Source organism: Pongo pygmaeus, chromosome 14 (assembly GCF_028885625.2).
Source record: "Pongo pygmaeus isolate AG05252 chromosome 14, NHGRI_mPonPyg2-v2.0_pri, whole genome shotgun sequence".
Lineage (NCBI taxonomy): Eukaryota > Metazoa > Chordata > Mammalia > Primates > Hominidae > Pongo > Pongo pygmaeus.
This window is the reverse complement of record NC_072387.2, coordinates 85242942-85267594: the sequence shown is the minus strand read 5'-3', so window position 1 is coordinate 85267594 and position 24653 is coordinate 85242942. Positions and strand designations below refer to the sequence as shown.

Below are 24653 nucleotides of genomic sequence, written 5' to 3'. Positions count from 1 at the left end.
AGAGTTCAACTCATTCAGTATACCAGTCACATTACCATTTCAGAAATGTGTGTGTGTGTGTGTTTATTTGTGTGTATACAGTATAATAAAGAGGGGCTGGGAGCTGTGGCTCACACTTGTAATCCCAGCAATTTGGGAGGCCAAGGTGGGTGGATCACTTGAGGTCAGGAGTTCAAGAACTGCCTGGCCAATATGGCACTTGACAGAGCAAGGCTCTGTCTCAAAAAAAAGAAAGAGGGTAAGTTTGGGGAGCAATAACAATGCCCATTAATTAAGAAATGGAGGAAATGGTGACCTCTAAAATCTTTGGTTGTAAGGAATGAAGTTAGAGTGTGTTGGCGCTGGAGGAGCCCTGGGTTTGGGTTCGGTCCCACCTCTGTTTCTCATTAGCATTGTTGAGCAAATCATTTAACCTCTCAAAGTCATTGTCCCCTACAAATACAGCTAGATTATAACACTGGCCCCTCCTTTTTGTCGTGAGTAGCAGATGTGAAAGTGCTCTCATTCTCATTTATAGAGAGTTTATTATAAAACTTGATTTAGGAACTATATGATGTAGAAGAACAAAAACTGTATATCCTACAGCATGTATATTGCCAGCTCTGTCTTCTCTAAGTATATATAATAATAATAGCAGCTCCCATTTGCTCAGTGACTGCTACATGCCTGCTACTGTTTTGGAGATTTTAGCTTATTTACTCTCTACAGCAAGCTTGAGTGACAGGTATTAACACCTCAATTTTGCAAATCAGGGAACCAAGGCTAAAGAAAATTAAGAAACTAGCTCAATGTCAAATGGCAAATCAAAAAAATCAAACCTAGACTCTTGTGTCTACAAAACCCAGGTTTCTCCTATTAGACAACATTGACCATGGACAGTCATCATTTCTCTAGGCCTCAGAGCTCTCTTCCATGAAATGAGGATTTTGAACCACTTGATAAGTATTATTATCCCTTCTCTTTCAACGTGCACAATCACTGCATGTTTTTCTAATCTTATTAAACCCCAGGCGTGAAGAAGCCCAATCTATTTCTAAGTCCATATAACTTGAAAATGTTGAATTTCAGGAGTATATTTGGCCTGGTTTTCATATTCAGTTTCTAATCTGTTATCAATAAATATTTCAACCTGAACCATAATTTTTTTTAACTTATTGGAATCAATTACACAGGTCTTGATGCTCAACATTTTTTCTCCTCTGTGCTGGTCAAATACCCGGTGCATTGCTAGCTGTATCATCTGTCCTTACTTGTCATGGAGGTTGAGGAAATGGACCCTAGGTGTGAATATTTTAAGAAGAGCCCCCCTGTTTATTCTAATAAGCTGCCTTTTCACTGAGATGGTCTGAAAAGCCATATTGTGCATCTGTTTGTGCACAGTTCAGCTCACATTATATTATTTTATGCTATGTATATTATTTTACATATGCTATGTATATTATTTTATATATATATACATAGCATATGTATATACATATATAATATACATAGCATATGTATATACATATATAATATACATATATACATATATACTAATATACATATATAATACATATATATAATACATATATAATAATATGTATATATATTACATATATACATATATAATACATATATATTATATATTATATATATTATATATTATATATTATATATTATATAATATATAATATATTATATATATTATATATTATATATTATATATGTATTATATATAATATATTATATATAATATATATCATATGTATATATACATATGATATATATTATATGTATATAATGTATATATATTACATAATATACATATATAATACATATATAAAATACATATATAATAATATGTATATATATACATAGCATATGTATATATACATATAATAATATGTATATTATTTTACATATGCTATGTATATTATTTTATGCTATGTATATTAGCAGACGTATATTATTTTACGCTATGCTCACTAGTACTAATCATCACTTTTATCTCTTTACTTTTTATTCCATACAATCCAGGCCAGAAACATTACCAGTTTCCGACCGTAACTGGGGAGTTGGCCTGAGAAGTGAAAAAAATGAAACCCTTTGCCTTGACATTGTCATGGACAAGGTGTAAAATGGGGGCGTGGTGGGAGGAAGAACACACTCTGCCTTCTAAGTAGAAGCAAGAGACCAGGCTTGGAAATAGAGATCACTCCACAAGCATTAGTGGAAAGAGGACATACTCAAGCACATCAAATATACCAATCAAGGGACATTCCCTCCACCTCCCTGGCAATCACCACACTCAGATACTAATGGTATGGCTGGAATTGCACTGTGCATATGAAAGGCATAGAAGAAAACAAAGCATTGAGCTCTAAGGCTAGTGAGGTTTGTGTATGGTGGGTTTGGAGAGAGGAGGGAGCTGCTCCTCCTACAAATATTTCTATTTGTAGGGAAATGATGAAGTACTAACTGGCTCTTCAGGGCAGACATTCTCCTGGCACAACCTGGAGACCCAGTGGGGACCTAAACCTCAGGCTTTTTTGGTCCAAAAAGTCTTTGATATTCTCTAACTTCAGGTCTCCAAGGGTGATGAGAAATTGATGAGTAGTAATGTGATAACTTGGCTGTCAACTCCAAATCATTAATTTCACTCCCTGATTATCAGCTACATGGTCTTAACACACTTAACAAATTAATGTGTCACTACTGGTCAGTTACTCATCACCCTTGGAGACCTAAAGTTAGAAAATATCAAGGGCATTTTGGACCAGAAAATCATTTGGCTAAAATGCAATCTTTTAAGACACTCTGCCTTCTACAGAAACTCATGCAATCTCTACCTTCCAGTTGACCTCTTTTTTAATCTCTTGAATTTAAAATTTATGCAGCATCACTTTTCACTGCATGATTGAAGATTCCAAACTCTGAAATGTAATCATATGCAAAATGTTACTAGGGCAAAAGATCAAGGACCTGTATAAGACAATTTGACACATACAGAGGCCAAGTCAGAAAGGCCAAGGCAGAAAATAAATTGCAACTAGCAAGGGCATGTAGGAGCAGCTGGGCCATGCTTTATAAATACATTAGCAGTGTGAGCAAAGTGTAGACTCCTTAATTGTTGTGGTGGGAAGGGAAATAAAACAAGAGATAACAGCAAAATGGTGGAGATATTAAATATCTCCACCTTCATAAGATACATATTAAATGCCTAGATAGTTTTACTTAATTTTTGACAAAAACAAAAAAGACTTCAATAACTAGAGGCCTAATTCTTACTGTACTTGAATTAAAAAGGAAAGTCAGACTGATGAGAAAATACTTTATCAACAGCCTACTGGGCATTTCTGAATGCTTCAAAATCACTGCAAGCTGAATCCATTCAAAACAAAATTCATCACATTTTCATCGAAAATTATCCCACTCCCAAAATACTTGCCATCACTGCCAATGGCACTACCATTCATTTTCCCAAATTGTCAAGTCTTAAAACTTTTGAGTTATCTTTGACTCATTTCCCTCCCATACTTAATGTTCATTGTCACCAACTTCAGGTTTTTTTTTTTTTTACTTCAAAACATCTCTTGATTGATTTCTTTCTCTGCATCAATTGCTTCCTTTAAATGTTTCATTGCACAATTTAACTCTTACACCATTTCTCATTGCCTCTTGGGATCCACTCATTTTATACATCACATTTCTTGTTGCAGTTCTTTTTCCAAAACCAAGGAAGTTCTCTGTTTTCTGTGTCATCAATTCTTTGCCCACCAGCATAGTTCTACACAAGATATAAAATCTAATGAGATGTGACTGGCCATCTCAATCCTCTCATCTCTAGTCTAGTCACCAAACCTCTCAGAATTTCCAATTCTTGCCCCCATCAAAGGCACATTGTTTTTCTCAAAAACCCAAAACAGACACAAACACTGAATATAAGCTCTGTTTAGACCCAGACTCAGGGGACCTCAAGTGTCTGAGTTCTGATTCTCATTAGCCACATGGACACCTTTGAGTTTTGGGATTGAAAATAAAAGGCAAGAACATAGGAGAAAAGTAGCAGTGCTGACACTTTAAGCAGAATTTAGCTTGGGCCATTGTGCATGCTTTTCTTACAAGATAAGTAACATTGGCTTATATAGGCAAGAACCTGTGTTCTTGACAACTTAATACAACAAATGTTTGTTTCTCTCTCATGCCACAGTCCAGTGTTAGTCTACGGTGGAGTGTGGGACAGTAAGAAGTGGGGAGCAGTGGATAACAGGAGAACTCAGGCACCCAGACACCTTGAATCTGGAAGTGCTGCTACTTTCGGTGTGACTTTCAAGGCTGCTGAAAAACAAGAAGAGAGAAGAAATGAGGGTCATGACCAGGAGCTTTACATGGGCCAGGCCTAGAAGTGGCTTATATCACTTTCACCCATATTCTATCAGACAGATAGTCAAATGGCCCCAAACTAACTACCAGGGATCTGGAAAATATTGTTCAGCTATGCACCCAGGAAAAAGAATAACACAGATATTTTTGAAAACCAAAATTTTCTGCTCATCATCCAAGTTTCAACACCTTTCTGGCTACCTAGAAACTGTGAAAGGAAAATAAAAATCCTAGGACCCCAAACTCACTATGCCGAAGGGAAAAGTTAAGCTTAGAAGCTGAGTCATGCAAAAAAACTGCCTTTTCTTTTGTTCCTAAGTAAAACAGCTACAGATAGAAAGCCACAGATCTCCACAGTTAGCCTCCCTCACCCTGACAATGTAAATTAACAGCTTATCTTCACGGTACAGGATAAGAGGAGACTAGAAATCATCCCCTCCCCCCGCCCATCCTGTAAAATGCAGATTTACTGAGCACCAGATGAATACCTAATTGACTGTTCCCTTTAACCCCTCCTTTTCATGCAACATGTCAATTCAGTGAGCTCTAAACAAAGCCTCACAAGAATGTGACCATACCTTCTGTATTAGTTCGTTCTCACACTGCTATAAGGAAATACCTGAGACTGGGTAATTTATAAAGGAAAGAGGTTTAATCAGCTCACAGTTCCACATTGCTGGGGAGGCCTCAGGAAACTTACAATCATGCCAGGAGGGGAAGCAAGCAGCTCTTACATGGCAGCAGGTGAGAGAGACAGAGACCATGTGCAAGCTCAGGAAACACTACCATTTATAAAACCATTGGATCTCGTGAGAATTCACTCGCTATCATGAGAACAGCATAGGAGAAACTGCCCCCATAATCCAATCATCTCCCACCAGGTCACTCCCTCAACACCTGGGGATTACGATTCAAGATGAGGTTTGGGTGGGAACACGAAGCCTAACCACATCACCCACCCTCTTTTTTCTTTCCCCTTTTCCCTCCTGTCTGTTTTTTCCCTTTAAATGTTGAAGCCCTCCAAATCCTCTTTGGAAAAACTTGTGGGCCACAGATCCTGCTGTGGCTCATGTCTCTTTTTCTTGGGCACATCCTCAACCTTGGCAAAATAAACCTCTAAATTGATTGAGACTCGCCTCAGTCATTTTCTCTGGTTTTACAAACCTATTCTTAGATTTGCCCTCCAATCCATATTTATTTACACCCAGTTTAAGTCACTAATTCCCACTGGGGAACCAAACCCTCGAGTGGTTTTTACTCATTTTTTAAAATCACATGTGTTATAGTATTTCCTCTTCTGGATTTTGCCTCCTCTGTTTGGTTTTGACTAGTTTAGCTCTGGATATACCACTGCACCATGACTGGCAGGTTCTACCCTGTTCTCACGCAGCCTAACATTACAGGAGAGTAGACCCTAGACACTGGTGGCTGATTCCCGTGTTTCAAAGGAATAACAATTATCTCAATTATTCCAACATTCATACTCTAATTATCCACATATAGAGCTTAATAGAACAAACTCTGGAATCAGAGAGACCTGGGTTCAAATTCTATAGGGCCCTGTTATCTGGTATGCAACCCCACTGTGGTATCAACCTCCCTAAGCCTCAATTTCCGTATCTGTAAAATGCAAATAATAACATTACTTTCAGAGTTGTGAGGGCAAAATAAAAGCTTTGTTAAAAGCTTAACACAAAAGCAGTCCCATTCATCAATTGAATGAAGAGGTCATTTGGCATTGTTAAATTAGCGACAAATTCTTAATAATGCCAAGGAAAGATTCCATAAGTTAGCATTTTACGCAACAGCAACAAGCTGATGGAGAAGGTGTTTGGAAATCAGGTAATGACCTAGGAAGGTTCTGCGCAATATCTGAAACCAAAGTTAATCTCCCCCTCTTTATAACAGGCTAGTAAAATGGGATGCTTCTGACTCTGCATCTTTGCATAGCTTCCATGAATAATAAAGTAAGTGGCAAGTACCTGCACATCATGAGGCAGAGTGGTAAGATCGCACAGCAAGGCCAAAGGACGGGTGAAGGGATTTTCAAACCAATCAGACCGGCATTACTCCACCAGTCACCAACAGGCCATATGCAAACAAACAAACAAACAAACAAACAATTCATTAATGGAGGGGAGAAGAGGCCAGAAAAGAGGGCTTTTCTGGAGAGAGACGTGTGAGGGCTGTATGCACAACTCTCCCTCCAAAGTAAAAGAGGGGGTTGCTTCCCCTCAACTTTCAGTCATAGAAGCACTCCACCTGGAGAGCCTGGCACGTCCTCTGGGGTCTGAGGGCTGTAGAGGTTTGGATCTGACTCACTTCCACAGTCTGAAGGCTAAGGAACTGATGGAACTGCAAAGGTGAGCAAAGAACATGTAACAGCAGGCAGGGTGCATATTTCCCAAAGCCACCAGCAAGAGAAGGCATTATTATCAGAATTTTGCTTGGCAGTTCTATGCAGGAAAGACAGTCAGAAAACCCTCAAAAGCTCTAATGAAAGAAAGAACCAGAAAATACATCATAGTCTTGCATCCAGAGGGCAAGGACTTCAGTTTACACTCACACCCACCCGGAAGTCAACAGCCTTCTTCCCTAATCCCCTGTCCTGCATGACCCAGCACTGGAGGGACAAAGCCAGCCTCCAGTAAAAGGTGAGTGAGAGAGGAAAGGCTGAGAAGAGAAGCTGGCAATGCCCTCCTCCCTCACCACAGACTTCCATGCTCAAAGCAGGACCAACCTGGGGTGAAGGGAAGCTTTATCCTGGTTAAAAGTTTAAAGACTTAATGTGGTCTCTCTTGAATGAGACTGCTCTTATGGCTGAAGAATATTGGAAATACTATGAGACTTGCCTAAAGTTTTGTCTAGTGATGGGAAGATCTGGGCCCTGACAGTATGTTTGAAGGGGCAGCAGGAGAAAGAGGGAGTTGCTTCCTGCTCAGTCTCTAAATAGGGTCCAGCTCATTCCATAAACCAGCATTGCCAGTTGACTTAGCCTGCTCTCCTGACCTCTTGATTTGATCATGGCTCCTGTCCTCAGACCAGACATCTTTAGATATCAAATTCATTCAATAAATATTTCTTGAATAGCAACTATGTGCCAAGTACTATTCTGTTGCACACTAGTAAAAATATCTGCTTTCATGAAACAAATAAATATCCTGTTTGCAAAGCCAAAGGCAAAAACAACGACAACAACAACAACAACAACACAGGTTTCAGTCCATCCTCATGAGTTTCAGCTCATGCTTGTGGGTTCCAGTTAGCCCCTGATCACTCTACCATATACCCATTATTACATTCATTTTTCTCTCCTGACTGCTGCCCTGTGGACATTAAGCTCCAGCAACAGCTAGAGAGAGAGAGGGAAAAACAGTACAAATCAACACACAGACAGAAAGACATGCAGACAGACAGACAGATCAAGTTTTTCTGCTTAAACCCTGACCATGGAAAAACGGTCTGGTGGAGGTGATAGGGAAGTTGTTTTAAAGAGTCAGGTAAACCTAAGAAGGTAACGTTTGAGTAGAGAGAGACCCAAATGAGGTAGAAAATGAAGCATGAGAGTATCTGGAGGAAAATGATTCTGGCAGAGAGAAGAGGAAGAACAAAGGCCCTGGGTTGGGAATAAGAGTGGGCATGTTGGAGAAACAAAAAATCCTACATGACTGGATCAGAGAGGGAAACATTGAGGCTACTGGGTGAGAATTGACTGGGGAGCATCAACAAGACACAAAGTCTTGGCAGAGGCTTAGGCTGTAGGGTAGTGGTAGAAGTGTGCAGACTCCATACAGTCATGCGCTGCAGAACATTTCGTTCAACAACAGATCACATAGACAATGGTGGTCTCATAATATTATTATGAAGCTGAAAAATTCCTATCACCTAGTGACGTTGTAGCCATCATGACCTAGCCATGGTAATATCATAGTGCAACACATTAAGCACATGTTTGTGATGATGCTGATGTAAACAAACTTACTGAGCTGCCAGTTGTAGAAAGATCTAGCACATGCAATGATGTAAAGTACATAATACTTGAAAATGACAATAAATGGCTGTTACTGGTTTATGTATTTACTATGCTTTTTATCATTATAGAGTGTATTCCCTCTACTTATTATTTTTAAAAAAGGTTAACTGTAAAACAGTCTCAGGCAGGTCTTTCAGGAGGCATTCCAGAGGGCATTGTTTTCGTAGAGATGACGGCTTCATGCGTGTTATTGCCCCTGAAGACCTTCCAGTGGAATAAGATATAGAAGTGGAAGATAGTGATATTGACGATCCTGATTTTGACCCTGTGTAGGCCTAGGCTAGCATGTGTGTTTGCGTCTTTGTTTTTAACAAAAAAGTTTAAAAAGTAAAAAAAAAAATAATTTTATAAAGAAAAAAGCTTATAGAATAAGGACATAGGCTGGGCACAGTGGCTCCTGCCTGTAATCCTATCACTTTCAGAGGCCAAGGAGGGTGGATGGCTTGAGCTCAGGAGTTCAAGACCAGCCTGGGCAACATAGTGAAACCCTGTCTCTACAAAAAGCATACAAAATTAGCCAGGTGTGGTGGTATGCACCTGTAGTCCCAGCTACTCAGGAGGCTGAAGTGAGAGGATCACCTGAGCTCGGGAAGTTGAGGCAGTGAGCAGAGATTGTGCTACCGCATTCCAGCCTGGGCAATGGGAGTGAAACCCTGTCTCAAAAAAAAAAAGAAAAAAAAAAAAAAAAAGAAGAAGAAGAAGGAGGACATAAAGAAAGAAAATATTTTGTAAGACTGTACAATGTATTTGTGTTTTAAACTAAATTTTATTACAAAAGAGTCAATAAATTTAAAAATTTAAGTTTATGAAGTAAAAAAAAGCTACAGTAAGCTAAGGTTAATTTATTATTAAAGAAAGAAAAACATTTTAAATAAATTTAGTATATCCTAATTGTACAGTGTTTAGAAAGTCTATAGTAATGCAGTGTCCCAGGCCTTCACATTCGCTCACCACTCATTCACTGACTCACCCAGAGCAACTTCCAGTTCTGCAAGTTCCATTCATGGAAAGTGCCCCATATCATTTTGTATCTTTTATACGGTATTTTTACTGTACCTTTCTTATGTTTAGATACACAGATACTTACCATTGTGTTACAATTGCCCATGGTATTCAGTACAGTAACATGCTGCATAGGTTTGTGACCTAGGAGCAACAGGCTGCACCATATAGCCTAGGTGCATAGTAGACTATACCATCTAGGTTTGTGTTAAGTCCTCTCTGTAATGGGCACACAGTGACAGAATTGCCTAACCATGAATTTCTCAGAATTTATCGCCTTCATTAAGCGATGCATGACTGTACATATTTTGAAAGTAGAGGTGACAGGAATTATTGATGGAATGAATATTGTTGTGAGGGAAAAGAGAAAAATCAAGAAAAAACCTACAAGAATCCCGTCCTCAAGGAAACAGTCTGTTGCTTGATATTTCTAGAGTAAAACTTAAACCAGGCCCTACAAAACGAAGGAGCATGGCTCTGTTTTAGAGCATTGGTGAGGACTAGTTTTATAAAAGCTCATACTCATACATTCTTGCAAACTCCCTTAATCATTCGAATAACTGTGTCTTCCATCCTCCTCACTCAGCCCTGAGCTCCAGAAGGGTGAGAATTATTCTTATTCGTCATTTCTTGCCCCACTCCACTTAGTGCAGTGATTTGTGGAGAATAGCGTTTAATGAAAATTTTTGTGTTGATTTTGCTTCAAAAAAGATTTGATGCCGGGCGTGGTGGCTCACGTCTGTAATCCCAGCACTTTGCGAGGCTGAGGCAGGCGGATCATGAGGTCAGGAGATCGAGACCATCCTGGCTAACACGGTGAAACACCGTCTCTACTAAAAATACAAAAAATTAGCCGGGCGTGGTGGCGGGCACCTGTGGTCCCAGCTACTCAGAAGGCTGAGGCAGAAGAATGGCGTGAACCCGGGAGGCGGAGCTTGCAGTGAGCCGAGACAGCACCACTGCACTCCAGCTTGGGCGACAGAGTAAGAGTCCATCTCAAAAAAAAAAAAAAAAAAAAAAAAAAAAAAAATCTGAAACATACAAACTGTTGTAAACTTCCCTAATTCCTTCAAATCACATTACATTACAAAGTGGCTTATGGTTTTCTTTTTTAGAATGCTAATATATGCATTTGTTTATATATGCAAATTTTTTATCTTTGGCAAATTTCAAGGACTTGAGGGTACACCATGATTTAAAGATTATAAAGGAGATCATTTTTTTCTTGCCATTTACTTCTCAAAAGAATTAGAATTTATTTTAACACCGTATATTCATATCTTAAACAGATTTTAGGCAACTAAATGCTAAGAGAGACAACCAAAGCCAATTCAATATCTTACACATGTTGGATACTAATTAATACAGTTAATTAAAGCAATTTGAAATCTCCTTTTCCTGATTCCATTAGCATTGGCTTTTTCAACTAATAAAGAATTTTTCTTAAGTATTATGAATTGTTATGAAAATCAGAAATTGCAGGGGCATTTACGGAGGAGAAATAATTTATTCATTAATTACTAAAATTCACTGACCATAAATTTGTCACCGAAATAAAACTGTGGCACTTATGCCCAGATGCACTCATAAATAACTAAATAATTAAACTCACAGCCAAAGAACAAAAGCCGCTCAATGGGCACAATGAAATCCAAATTAGTATCTCACAGGACTAAAATAGAAAATGTAATAAAATTATGCTAATCTGCATGTGACCCTGTCAAAGCTTTTATGCTAGCAGTTTCCAGAAATTCCACTTTGTTTTCCAAAACTGAGTTCCTGTTCAGTGTCCCTTAATTGTGGCAAAGTATTTGAAACATTCCAAGGCATATGTTGTCCCTATCAACACTGTATCGGTTGTGACAATGAGGACTGTGATCTTCCAGCTCTCTGAGGACATCCTCCCCTAACTTCTCATTTTACCAGCGTGGGCCCAAGCCTCCTCCACTGGATACAAAGCTGGGGGAAAGAAAGATGAAGAGATGAGAACCAGCATTATTGAATACCTATGATTTGCTAATATTAATAACTGCACTCAACACCTGGCTTAACTATATTCACTTATTTAACCCCCATGATATATTTTTCTCCATTTTCAAACAACAAAATTGATATCAAAGGTTTAATCGGATTCCTCGAAGTCACCCAGGACCAGAGGTTTTGTATCTAGCTTTTCTTAATTCCAAAGTCCATATTTTTGTTTGGCCTAAAGATAAGACCTCAAGTCCCACATTCATTCTGGACGTCCTGCTCAGAAATCCCTAGAAATCTATAGCTCTGTGTTGAGTCCACTCTGGATAGACCAGCCTGCTCAGAGGATAGCAGTTCCCTTTTTTTCATGAAGCTGTTTTACTCAGCAACCTCATCCTGTCTTTGGAAAACAAATCAGTGAATATATTGATTGTAACCTAGAGACCCCTGACATATCAGAAGCATGTTGATTATGAAGGGATCACCCACATTTACTGTGTTCTTTAATGTTGTATGAAAGTATAGGGAAACTGGCAAGGCAAATTCACTGGAGGAGCCCTTGAATAATGAGTCAGATATCAGAAGATTTAGTAAACGCAAAATAATTAGTTACCATTTCTGGCTTCTTCCTGCCCCTGCTAGTTTTTTAAAAAAATAACCAGGCTTGGGTCCATAGAACTTCAACTTCTTATCTTTGCCCTCCTACTTAACTAAGTCACCTTGGCCAAGACCTTGACCTTGTAGAGCCTCTACCTTATTTGCAAAATTGTGTCAACTAAGTCAACTTCACATAGCTGCTAGACATTCGAACAAGAGTATGTACACCCAAAAAGAGTCCAACAGAGTTAATGTAGCCCCCATGTATGTTTTTCCTTGACCAGCAGAGTAATGTTTTTAAATATGAATTTGAACTTAAGAGGGTAAAGAATGTCCCAGTTGGGCACAGTCCCCACCACTCCCTATTGTCATATAGCAGGCAGCTCCACACATTGACACTCTCTGCCTGAGTCCCTAGGCATTTAAGCTTGCATCTTATATGTTTGATTGTCTTCTGTAATCATATGGCTATTGTAAATATTGTGTATTGTTTTGAGGATAAGAATCATATCTTAATATCTTCAGATCACGAACATATATACAACAGAATGTCATGAAGATAGTGAGCTCTAAATGGAAGTTTCTAGAAATGAAATAATATGGATGGTGTCTTGATAGAAGTTGTGGCACTCTCTATAGAGAAATCATTCTCACAAACCTGATCAAACTGCAAAACACTGATTTCCAGGGCCCAAGACACTAACTAGTCTTCCTTTGGCTTGCCAGAGAACACTCAGATTCTTTTTAAAGAAATAATCTTAATGCCTGACTTGGATTGAAAACCTGCATTTGTATTCTACAGCAATGGTTCAGGTCATGAACGTTTCACAAGGAAATCAAATAAGTAAATCAATAGTACAGAAACTGTTTACCCCAGGGCCCATCTGCTACCCTGTGGTTCATTATAGTATTTAATATTGCCATGATTAGAGTTCCTCTCTTGTGAGTTAAATAAATGGTATTTTGAATGTATGAAAAGTTATTACATATTCATCTAAGCAACTTCCAAAGAATTTTTACACACCACTGAGTACTGGGCATTGCATGGCACTGGGGGAGGTTCAGCCGGAATCTAAAGCATGATTTACAGGTCAGGCTAGCCACAGGAGAGGGTAAACAACAAGCAGAGTTATTTCAGACCCGCTATTCCAAACTTTCTCCTGCAGGCTGAGTGCCTTTATTTATATCTGCTTGTGAAAGAATAACATATGTGCAAGAAAATTGCACACTCCAGACCCCTTGTCATTGATTTACATAAACAGAAAAACCCACAAGTTTACATCGGTTCCTCTTCTTTCTTCATAATTGGACAAGTTTTCTCCAGTGGTTTAAATAATTCTTTTCAGCCAAAGCTTTCTGATTGCTCCTTCCTATTAACTTTATTCCTCTCCGTATCCTATAACAGGATAATAACAAGAGCATTGGAATCTTAATTTTGCAAATAAAAAGGGAGACAAAATGATTATCCCCAAATCCTCATTCAGCACTAGCAACTGGCTCCCCTTCTCTGGCTCTCTTCCACATCATACTGTTCAGACACATGTGGCCAGGGATCCAGGTCAGCAAGATGGGCTCCATCAGATGTAAGTGGTGCTCAGTGCAGACCTCAGTAGGAGAGAATACATTTCAGCCTAGAGGCCTTTGACGACATATCTCTGGGAGAGGTTAACAAATCATTCATTATTCTTGTTTTTACTCTATAATGATCTCAAATATGTGGGCCATGAGTCCCCTGGAGATATGGAGAATTAATACAAGAAGGGATAGAAGAATCCATATTTTCAGAGCATATATACTCAAACAATGTCTGTAGATTGCATAAATATCTTGCACATATAGCTGCTACTGTTTTAAAATTTATATGATTCATATGCACTGCTCTGATTTATGAAATAGCAATTATTTGAAGTGCTATTAAATTCATTATGATTTTCTAATTATGCATTGCCACAATCATTACATGATAACCAAGTAGAGATACTATCACGTAGGGGTTACTGGAAAATAAATGAAGTTTTGTGCCTTCAGAAAGTTGAGACCCACTATTCTAAATGATATGATAAAATTTACGTTACAAAATAAAATTGGATACAAGGAATCCAGTTTCTTTTTGGGTAATGAACATCTTGAAGCACACTTTTCAACACTTTTATTCTTTCGAAATTTTATTATTTCCATTTATACCTTTTTGTGTCTATTTTTTTAAAGTTTTGTTTCCCAAGAAATGCCTATTAAATAATTTCTTACTTAGGCTTTTCATAGTAAACACATACCTTTTATTAGGAATTTTTTAATTAAAATCTCCTTTCCATTCCAATACTTACTTTAAAGACACATAATTGGGAATTGCAGCTTTTATGTTTTTTCAATTTATTTTGAGTTTATTTTTAAAGCAATCACAGAATCTCCAACACTGGTTCCTCTGTATCAGAGCCTCTGATGCACACATGGATATCTAGTCATTATACCTATTTTTATCACTTTCTGGCAATTAAGAACATTCTATATTACTTAGTTCAGAAATAGTGCTATAACCAGTGACATAGTCCTTTGTCTTACAACTGGCTCCATGCCAGAAAACTATGACTGATTTTTCTGAAGAAAGAAGTTTATTGAGTTTATTGAGATGATCACCAAGCAAACTTACAGGCACAACGCTGATTTCAGTATAGACTTCCTACTGGCCCATCTATGGACTCAAAAATCACTGCCCTACAATAGAAAACCTGGGGAAATGGCAATCGTCATTATGCAAATTGTACTGGTCTTTTTCAATATTTGAAAAGTACAAGACACTACGTTTAGAAGACAATAAATTGCAATTATCTTAACCTAGAAGGAAAGAAAGAAACTGAAGTGACCTACAATAGCCATGCACTTGGCAATGATGCGTAATTGACACTGTTGAGATGGGTTCTGAGTATGATCATTTTTATTATATTATAATCACTATCATTTCACACATGAAATGTATCATAAAACCAAACCCTAAGATACTACATTTTCACTGGGCTTAATTATAGACCTTAAGTCATATTTTAAATACATTACACACACACACACACACACACACACACGGTATAAATCCTTCTGAATACTTGGTCCACTTATTCCTTTGCTTAACTAATTGACCTTTGTAACCAAGAAAACAGTCCTGGATCTCCACCAAGAAATGAACAGCGAAAGTTTCAAAAATAATATGTAAAGACCAATTATGAAATGTGTCCTCAAATAAATTGTTCCTCAAAATGATTATCAAAATCACATGGGGAATTTTTACTTTTTAATGCAACTTCTCATCTCCCATGACTAAAGTTTCAATAGGTCATAGACAGAGCCTAGGATCTGTATTTATTTAACCCACGAGGTAATTCCAATAATCAGAGAGGTTTGGGTGCCACTTACTTGACCTTCTGCTTTTGGAATGTCCCATATGCTCTAATCACCCTCTGATATTTTTCTGAAAACCTACCAGATTTGCCAATGTCAGCGGCCAACCCTAGTCTTCCATGCCACCTAAAGTCTAGCCCACAGCCCACCTTTTCTTTGCTTTCTAGCAATCAGAGAAATAGCACAGCACATGTTTGGACTAATCAAATCTAATAATTAATTGGCACTTACTGTCTACATGGGTTGTTTATAATGATCATTTGTTCTGATTTGTGGCCATTGTGGGTGATAGACTTGCTATTCTGCAGCAACTATAACAGATGCAAAGAAACAAGGGACAGGATAAAGAAGAGTACCAGCTTTTGTGCACTCCCAAGGCCACAAGCAGTTCTCACAGTGACCATGTAGCATTAGACTTGGGAAGACCACAGAAGCCTAGTGATCCTCAGCTGGCAACTTACCTTTGTTTGACATCAACTTGTTCTCTCATTGAGTCATTTTAGTTCAAAGCGATACATGTTTTCTGTTGTTTGTTGTTTGTTTTGGTTTGGTTTAGTTTTAGAGACTGGTGACCAAACTAGTAGCTTTTGCTCACAGTAGCTGAGGCACCCAGTTCTTTAAGAAATCTAGATAAAATCAGAATTTCGACTGAGACTTTTGCACCTTCTTGGGCTGCTTTGCATTTTCCCAGAGTTTCTGTAAGGACTTGACTCTGAAGCATTTCATGAAATTTAGTAGAATTTACTTCTTCAAGATGTTTGTGGTTACAGGGAGAGTCACACTATGGAACAAGAAGACTTCCACCCAGCCACCCAGTTCCACTCTCATGATTTTCCTCATTATTACTCCTGTACTTTCTCCTAGCCCCCAGTTCTGCAACCTCAAGGCAAAACAGTGCCAAAGTCTGGATATAAGGTGGAATACAGGAGTGATTAAAGGCATGAGCTTTAGCTGGGGTCACACTGCCTGGATTTAAATCCCACCCTGATCAGCACCGTGACTTTGAATAAGACTCTTGGCCATTAGCTATCTCATTTGTCAATTGGGAATGAAAATAATGGTGTTTTCTCCACTGAGTTTTTGGGAGAATTATATAGACCATGTATTAAAGCACAAAGCATAGAATTTGGAACATTATAGGTTCCCACAATATCCCCCAGGAGGCACTTAATATTTGATGATTGGCTGAGCTATGAAATGATGCACCTGATCGGCTTCCTGCCTCATTAATTAGGATTAGAAATAGAATCCAGCTCAGCATTTTATTACTAATACTCAACTAAATACTTGGAGAAATCAAATACCAGTGATTTCAAGAAATTTGCATCTAGTTAGGAATACACTGTAAACACATGAAACAAGAGATCTGAGAGGCAAAACACAAGGTGATTAAATTAATAAAATAGAAAATAAAAGTTAAGCAAAGTCATGTTCAGAGTTTGGTAGTGATATTCAGTGAAAGTATTTTGAAGGATACATTTTGAATTTCATGTTAAAAATGCTAAGTAACTGAATGTGGCAAGTATGAGAGAATAGTTCAAATGGTGGCTACTGTTAAGAAACATACATTGATTGACCTGATTGGAAATAGCAGGTCAATGCAAAACCTTAGCTAAGGTGAGATGGGGAGGGGCAAATGGCAAACAGTAGAGGCCAGATGGGAGAGTTTGTGTTGATTCCTATAGTCATTTGTAGCTGTAAGCTGCAGAGAGAGAGAATAGGACAGGCACTGGTGGAGAACAGCCTCCAGGAAAAACAAAGGAGTGTGGAATGTGGGCCCCAGAGCTCTGTGGGATGAATGGAGACAGTACAAGTTAATCAAATACTATTCCAGAAATAATGTTCTGACAATATTTAACACAATTATAATTTCTATCATTTCATGAAATCAGAATCACTCAAACACACAGCAAAATGTTTCCATGGCATTATCCTTCATGACTGTAGTGATGGACTGGACCATATGCACACATCCAGGGGGCAGTGAGAGAGCGGAACCATGGGAACCAGCAAAAAGTAAAAGCAGAGTCTGGCTTAGAAGCAATCAGATCTGCATTACCTCCTAGCTTTGCCAGTTGCTAGCTGGGTAACCTTGGGCAGGCTGCATAACCTCTGTGACCTTCAGGATCCTTCTGGGTAAAACGTGGATAATGCCCGCCGAGCACAGTTTTCCTAGGGATTAAAGGTAACATTCCGTACAGTGTCTTCCACACAGTAAGCACTCAATAAATGCTAGACTATTGTAGCATGCAATGCATGTAATTGAACCCAAACAACAAGAAGGGCTAGAGTTGAGAGTACTCAAAGGCCCTATCAGAAACCCCAGGTTTTATTTTACTTATTTTTTTTTTAATTTTTAAGTTTGTATTAAAACTTTTCGTTATTTACCCCTGTGTGAGCTACATAAGCACCCAGGAGTTGTATTTGCCTGCCCCCTAGTGGTAAGATAAGCCCACTTCAGGCATGCGTCCAAACATCGCATTTTATTGACCAGAAACCCAAGGGCTGAAGAGGTAAAGTGACTTCCCCAAGATAACGGTGTTTTAAAAGACAGTACTGGAATCCAGGTCTTAGCAATCCTCTTCATGTTATTTTCTAACCACAGCAGGGCTTCAGAGATCCGAGGTAAGTTTAGGCTAGATGTTTAATGGATACAAAGTACTGATCTCCCTCCCATCACCTCTCTTATGCAATAAGGCTCTTTTTCCTTTTGTAATGAGTTTCAACAGCCAGCCCTCCTGCCACCTGGAGCCAGGCATAAATGAAATGGTTGTTGAAAAATAAAGGGAAGCTTGCGGTGCTTATGATCAGAGAGGGCTGGGCTCCCATGGAGCAAAAGAAGCCAAGTTGATGCATATTTTTAAAATCCTGATTTAGGGGTCACCAAGCACACACTTTACCAGGAAAGTGACTGAAGCTGGATACAAGAGGTAAAGGCTCCCACCCTGGGGTGTGGTGGGCTGGGAATGGTTTGCAGCCAGATGACCTGGTTTGAATCCCGGGTACGTCTCTTAAGTGGTCTTTGGTTTTTGACTGATTTTCACAGACTAGATTTTGTCATCTTTAGTTTGAGAACCAATAATTAGCTTTAAAAAAAAAAAAGGAAAAAAAAGAACTATATCTGAGTTCCAAATGGCAAGATTTTCAAAAGGAAAGGTTGTTTTATACATAACAGAGCTTTATATAAATGCAAGATGTTACCATTTTCACATTGCAATATACAGTGGGTATAAAAATCTACAACTTTGGGTAAAAAAAATGTCTGTAACTCATTTCAGTTCTGTTATGAACAAGGCTTTTAATGTCTGTGAGCCTCACTTTAGTCATCTTAAAATATAAATACTCACTTTACAGGTTAATAATGAGAGTTCGTGGCACGGCATCTGGATGTTCAATAAATGTTAGTTGAATCTAAAACAAAAGCAACCAACCCTCAATTTCCTTCCTTTATTGTCTTCCCCAAAACCATACAAATAAGCAAGGCGGAAACTAGAGATGAAACTCAAGTCAGTCAATTTGAAATTTTGGTCATAGGTTTGGTTGGTAGACAGGATTAAAGCCAACTTCAAACACAGCTCTGCAGATTTATAGGTGGGTAAATTGCCCTTAGTAAACCCAGACTCATTAACGTGACAGGATGGCCCAGCTATATTTAGACGAATACCTGTCTTTTCTTTTGAAATTTAAGAAAGAGAATTTGCCAAGTTTTAGGGTTTTTTGAACTGTGTTCTATGAAACAATAAGGTGTTGGAGGGTTCTCAGGACCCTGCAAGAGAGGGTTGGTGATACTAGAGTGTGCTTCTGGGGGCCCCTGATTCTCTGGTTCAACCTAAGCATCCACACTTTTTATGATTTTATTTGGGGAAAAAATTTCTGCTCTAAGACAATTTTTAAAAATATGACCATGGCCGTTATGAGGCCTGGTGACACATCCCATCCTGATTAGTTGGGCCTTTTTACATGTTTCAGAAGTGGCACCATGAATTCCAGCTAATTCTCTTACCAGCACGGACTGAGGATCACAGAGGGGAAACGCTGAGAAGAAACACAGAAAGATCGTTAAAGTAGCTGGCTGGTGGGTCCAGGGAGGCTGAGGGAGGGTTAATGGGGAAAGGAAACATGTTGATCAAAGAGTACAAAGTTTCAATTGGACAAGAGGAATAAGCTTTAGTGATCTATTGCACAGCATGGCGACTATAGTAAATAATAATGCACTGTATATTTCAAAACTGCCAAAACACTAGATTTTAAATGTTTTCCCCACATACACACAAAAGTAAATATGTGAGGCCATGGATTTTTTAATTACCTTGATCTCATCATTCTACGAGGTAAACATACATCGAAACATCACATGGTATCCCATAAATATAATTACTACTTGTCAATTAAAAACTTAAAAAATAAAGTAGCTGGCAAAGACTGTATACTGACTTTGTGCCAAGTCACTGTCCTACATCCAAAATTAATTTAGTGAATGCTCATAACAACTGCATGATCTGTGTAGTACTATTATGATCCCCATTTTACAGATGAAGAAAACTGAGACACAGAGAGATTATTTGCCCAGAGAGTGAGCAGTGGAGTCCGGCACAGGAAATTTGGTTCCAGAACCTGCACTCTTAGCTTCTCTCCTAGATTGTTTCTCATCCCACAAATAAATCATGCAAATAACCATAACAAGGAAGAAAAATAGTCAGCTCCAGTGTTGCCAGGAGTGTCACCTTGCTAGACAAGGGGTCATAGGCTATTATAGGATGCAACTTCACTACATTTTCTACTGAAGAAACCCTAACTGAAGAAGAGGTAATGTCCCTAAAGCAGGCCATTGCAAGGGACAAATTATCCTGGAAGTTTGTTTTAGCTTAAAAATAAGTCATATGCAGCTGTGCACAGTGGCTCACACCTGTAATCCCAGCACTTTGGGAGGCCAAGGTGGGAGGATTGCTTGAGCCCGGGGTTCAAGAACAGCCTGAGCAGTATAGTAAGACCCCAATCTGTACTAAAAGAAAAAAAATTGCCAGGTTTGGTCATGCATACCTGTGGTCCCAGCTACTTGGGAGACTGAGGCGGGAGGATGGCTTGAGCCCCCTGGGAGGCCAAGGATGCTGTGAGCTGAGAATGTTCCACTGCACTCCAGCCTAGGTGACAGAGCGTGACCCTATCTTGAAAAAAAAAAAAAAAAAAAGTCACATGAAATCTGCATACTTTACAAATGATAATTATATTTTTAAAAGTATTTCCATGTTAAAATGACTAGTAACTTACCAGTGAAATTACCTCACCCTGCTTCCCCTTTATCCACCACTGCACTTCCAGTGAAATCATCATTCCCAAAGCTGCGGCCTTTTTATCCCACGGTTTCATGACATACATGTTGGTGAAGCACAAATGCAAAAGACAGGAAATAGTTAGCTATGGTCTGTTCAGTATGTTTTGAACACTGGGTTATATTAAGTTAATCTCCCAAACAAATCCTATGCTCCAGACCTCCTTTTCCCTCAATGACCTAACAGTAGGGCAGGAGTATCTTCCTGTTCCCCCAGAGGTGGATTGCCATGGAGCTCATGAAGCTTAAGGTGTAGGCCCCTTACTTGGACAGTAATGCATTGACAAAGTCATAAGAGTTTGTAAAGTTTGCAAAGGAAAAATATCTTAACCACAATCAGTTGACATCCCTGTCTCTTTTCATTTCTACTTTCCCTCTATTACATCTTTCTTCTTGTCAGAAGGCAATGGGATGGCCGTGGGCATTTTTAAGACCTAGAGAAGGGGAAGTTAATTTAAAGATATGTCATTTGTGTGAGTGAGATACAGTCATGTGGCTTGCAGTCGCTTCTATGTATTACTAGCTATCTAGGAACAGAAATGGTTTCAAGGAAATACCTGTCTTCCTCTGTGCCGACCCACCCTGCAATATTGTGATATGAAGATGTAAGGCATAAGTCAAATGAGTTATGAACATGGCAGCCAGCTTTAGGAGTGTTCAGCAGTAGGAAAAAACAAGGTTTGAAATGAACAAAATCAGAAGCTAATCTATAAAAATTCTTCCAAATATTACAGCTTATATGCAAAGAAAATTTCTAAGATGGTTTTCCCAATTTTGAGAATCTTAGAAATTTACATGGCATAACCAAAAAGAAGTGTAAAGCTGAAAGAAATGCGTAAACTCTCAATATCTGGCTCAACTATGCTAAGAGAAAGATTAAATTACCTATTATCCATCAGAAACCTATGAAGAAGCAGAGTGTGTAGCCAAAACTGTAGGAAAAAGTGACACAGATGCGTCAGGCAGTTAATGAATAAAAATGCCTTACTGGACTATGCATACACAGTTTATCAACTTTTTTATTTTTGTAATTTCATGTGATTTTCTTATTCTAAATACTCACATTTGCCCCTAAGTTTGTATTCTCTCTTAAAGAGGGTGACAAATTTGCATACGTTTCAGATCCCATCAATCTGTATCTGCCCCTGCCTGCCCCCGAGCATTACCCACCAATGTCCTCAGAGCACCTATGTGCTCTTCCTTCTGGCTGGAATATTCTTCCCCTAGAAAGGTGCACATCTCACTCCTTCACTTCATTCAGGTTCCTGCTAAGACATCGGCATACTCAATTTCCCAAGCAAATTCCTATCTAAAATAGAATCCCCTAGGACCCTCGTACACTGTTGGAGGGAATGTAAATTAGCATAGCCACTATGGAGAACAGTATGCAGGTTACTCAAAAAACTAAAAATAGAACTACCATATGATCCAGCAATCTCACTGCTGGGTATACACCCAAAAAAAACGAAATCAGTGTATCGAAGAGAGATGTGCCCTCCCATGCTTACTGCAGCACTATTCGCAATAGCCAAGACAGGGAATCAGCCTAGTGTTTATTAATGGACGAATGGATAAAGAAAATGTAGCACATATACACAGTGGAATATTTTTCACCCATACAAGAGAATGAAATATTGTCATTTGCAACAATTTGGATGGAACTAGATGACAATATGTTAAGTGAAATAAGCCAGGCGGAGAAAGACAAATTTTGCATATCCTCACTCATATGTGGGAGCTAAAAATTAAAACAATTGAACTCATGGAGATAGAGAGGAGAATAATGGTTACCAGAGGCTGGGAAGGGCTGTGGGGAAGATAAAATGGGGATGGTTAATGGGTACAAAATACAGTTAGATAGAAATACACAACAGGGTGACTATAGTTAACAATAGCTTGTTGCCCACTTAAAAATAACTAAGAGAGTAGAATTGGAATTTTCCCTAACACAAAGAAATAATAAATGCTTGAGGTGACAGATACCCCAATTGCCCTGAATTGACATTACACATTGTATGCTCGTATCAAAACATCCCATATATCCCATAAATATGTACAACTACTATGTATCCATAATTAAAAACAAAATAAATAGTATTTATTTTGTATTCCTCACCACTCTCTATCCTTTTATATCACTTTACTTCACAGTATTTACCACCTGATGTGTCCCCCCACTATAATATGATATAAGCTCCATAAGAGGAGCAGCATCATCTGTTTTGTTTACTGCTTCATCTGTGTTGTTGAAATCAGTAACTGGCACACAGCGGGCACTCAAATATTTATGGGTTGAATAAACAAAAATGTGTGTGTGTATATATGCACATGTGTGCATGCAGATTTATGGAGGCATGATAGATTGATAGATCGATAGATATAAATATATATATATATAGAGAGAGAGAGAGAGAGAGATACCCAAATCGATGGAATGGAAGGGTTGATCTGGTCTCTACAGCCAGGAAAATCCGATTCAGAGAAGGAGCAGGAGTTCTCATCTTCCTGAGTCCCTATGCCTTTGTCCAGGCAGGTCATCCTATCTTTCATTTCAACCCATGGTAATTCCAGCAATCTACTCCTATTTTTCTCAGAGAAGCCCCGGGGTAATCGTCTAAAAAGAATAAAACTTTTAGTTTAAAAACTGGCCACTTTTAAAGTCAAGACCCCAGTGACCTGGCAAATACTTGCCTCGCCCACAGAGTCACAAAGAAATGACTTCAGCAAAATCCCACCCGCCAAAGGCTGTTGGCTTATTTTCTGGGGGACCATTGAGATTCCTAAAACGTGACAGCCTCTATCAAAGCTGCCAGCTCGCTCCGGGAAAATCAAGGACTCTCCAGGCCTCTGCATAGTGAGCTAAAGCGTTCCTAAGTCAACTTTTGTGCAGAAAAACAGCCTTGTGCAAGCCCCTGATAGAGAAATTAGGATGTAGTTTCTTCGCATTGCACCGGACCACATTTGCTCCTACGAGGCAATAATCGTTGAAATGTCCTGTTAATCCCTCAGCCAGTGTCCTGTAGGACTCGGCACTGGGGTGTCCCCAGAGTACTAATATGGGCTGATCGGTGGTTCAAAAGCTGACTAAAAATTTATAAAACTGCAAAGGGAAATGGGGGGAATGGGGAAACCCGCACTGTGTTTTTTCCCCGTCTGTGCTAACACTGCCACCTAGTGTTATGAATACGAAGAACCTGCAAAATCAAAATTTTCACCAAGAAATGCAGATTTAGGAACATAGGCTCATTAAGTGCCATTTATTGTTGATTTTTCTAAAATGGTGTCAATCCTGTTTCATCTGGAAAGCTGAAATAAAGTTTTGTAGAAAACAGCACAGGCATTACTTCTTGCAAAAAGGTAAGAGTTAACATCTATTGTTTCTATTCACCAGCCATCTTTCCAAGAGCTCCACTTGAATTTACTCAGTTTTTGGTCACAAGAAGCTCATGAGAGGTGCTACTAGTGATTCCTGTTTCACTTTTGTTTTACACGTGAAAAATTGAGGCACAGCGAGGAAAAGTAAGGCCATCAAGTTTACATGCGCAGGAAGCCACTAAGCCTCAGATAGTGTCACTCTTAAACTGCTGTCTTCACATTTTATACCATCCGGTCCCTCTTTCTAAGTGCTAATTGCCAGAAAAACAATGCAAAATAATTAGAAAACTTGAATTGAACCCTCAAGGAGTTGCGAGACAAACAGCTTTTTGTGGAAAAGAAAATTAAGGGGAGACAGTGTTTTATCTGATCACCAACAGCTTTTCAAATGGAGATTCGTGTATAAGGGTTTAAGATTCTACTACAGGTATAACAAAACAAGCAAAAGAGTGCATACTACGGCTAACACTCCAATTCTCCAAAGATGCAAATGTGTTTTAATGCAATCCCCTTCACATGGAGTGATAAAGATACATTACAAGGATGTAAGGTGGGAAGACCCGACAGGGAATTAAAAGGCTCCTTCATCAGTTT

General features: G+C 38.8%; 1 protein-coding gene and 1 long non-coding RNA gene across 2 annotated transcripts; both read right to left on the bottom strand.

Annotated features, from left to right (window-relative positions):
- Nucleotides 1-10592: 10592 nt before the first annotated feature.
- Nucleotides 10593-23313, bottom strand: LOC129011773 (LMO7 downstream neighbor protein). The gene is made up of 4 exons (XM_054446964.2): nucleotides 23106-23313; nucleotides 20624-20701; nucleotides 20396-20516; nucleotides 10593-11356 (listed from the first exon to the last, which is right to left on the bottom strand). The coding sequence occupies exons 1-4, from the start codon at nucleotides 23232-23234 to the stop codon at nucleotides 11304-11306; spliced, it is 381 nt and encodes a 126-aa protein (XP_054302939.1). The 5' UTR covers nucleotides 23235-23313; the 3' UTR covers nucleotides 10593-11303.
- On the bottom strand, nucleotides 13280-17494 carry LOC129011774 (uncharacterized). The gene is made up of 4 exons (XR_008493431.1): nucleotides 17415-17494; nucleotides 15587-15666; nucleotides 14613-14691; nucleotides 13280-13361 (listed from the first exon to the last, which is right to left on the bottom strand). It is a non-coding gene; the product is annotated as an uncharacterized LOC129011774 (long non-coding RNA).
- Nucleotides 23314-24653: the final 1340 nt, after the last annotated feature.

What these genes read in the sequence shown, in the direction of transcription:
- LOC129011773 (XM_054446964.2), bottom strand. Translation starts at nt 23,234, where the DNA reads ATGAAAGATAGGATGACCTGCCTGGACAAAGGCATAGGGACTCAGGAA. An exon ending in CTTCCATTCCATCGATTTGG is followed by an intron (nt 20,702 to 23,105) that starts GTATCTCTCTCT and finishes TGGGATAAAAAG; the next exon opens with GCCGCAGCTTTGGGAATGAT. An exon ending in AGGGTGAGGTAATTTCACTG is followed by an intron (nt 20,517 to 20,623) that starts GTAAGTTACTAG and finishes TTTTCAAGATAG; the next exon opens with GGTCACGCTCTGTCACCTAG.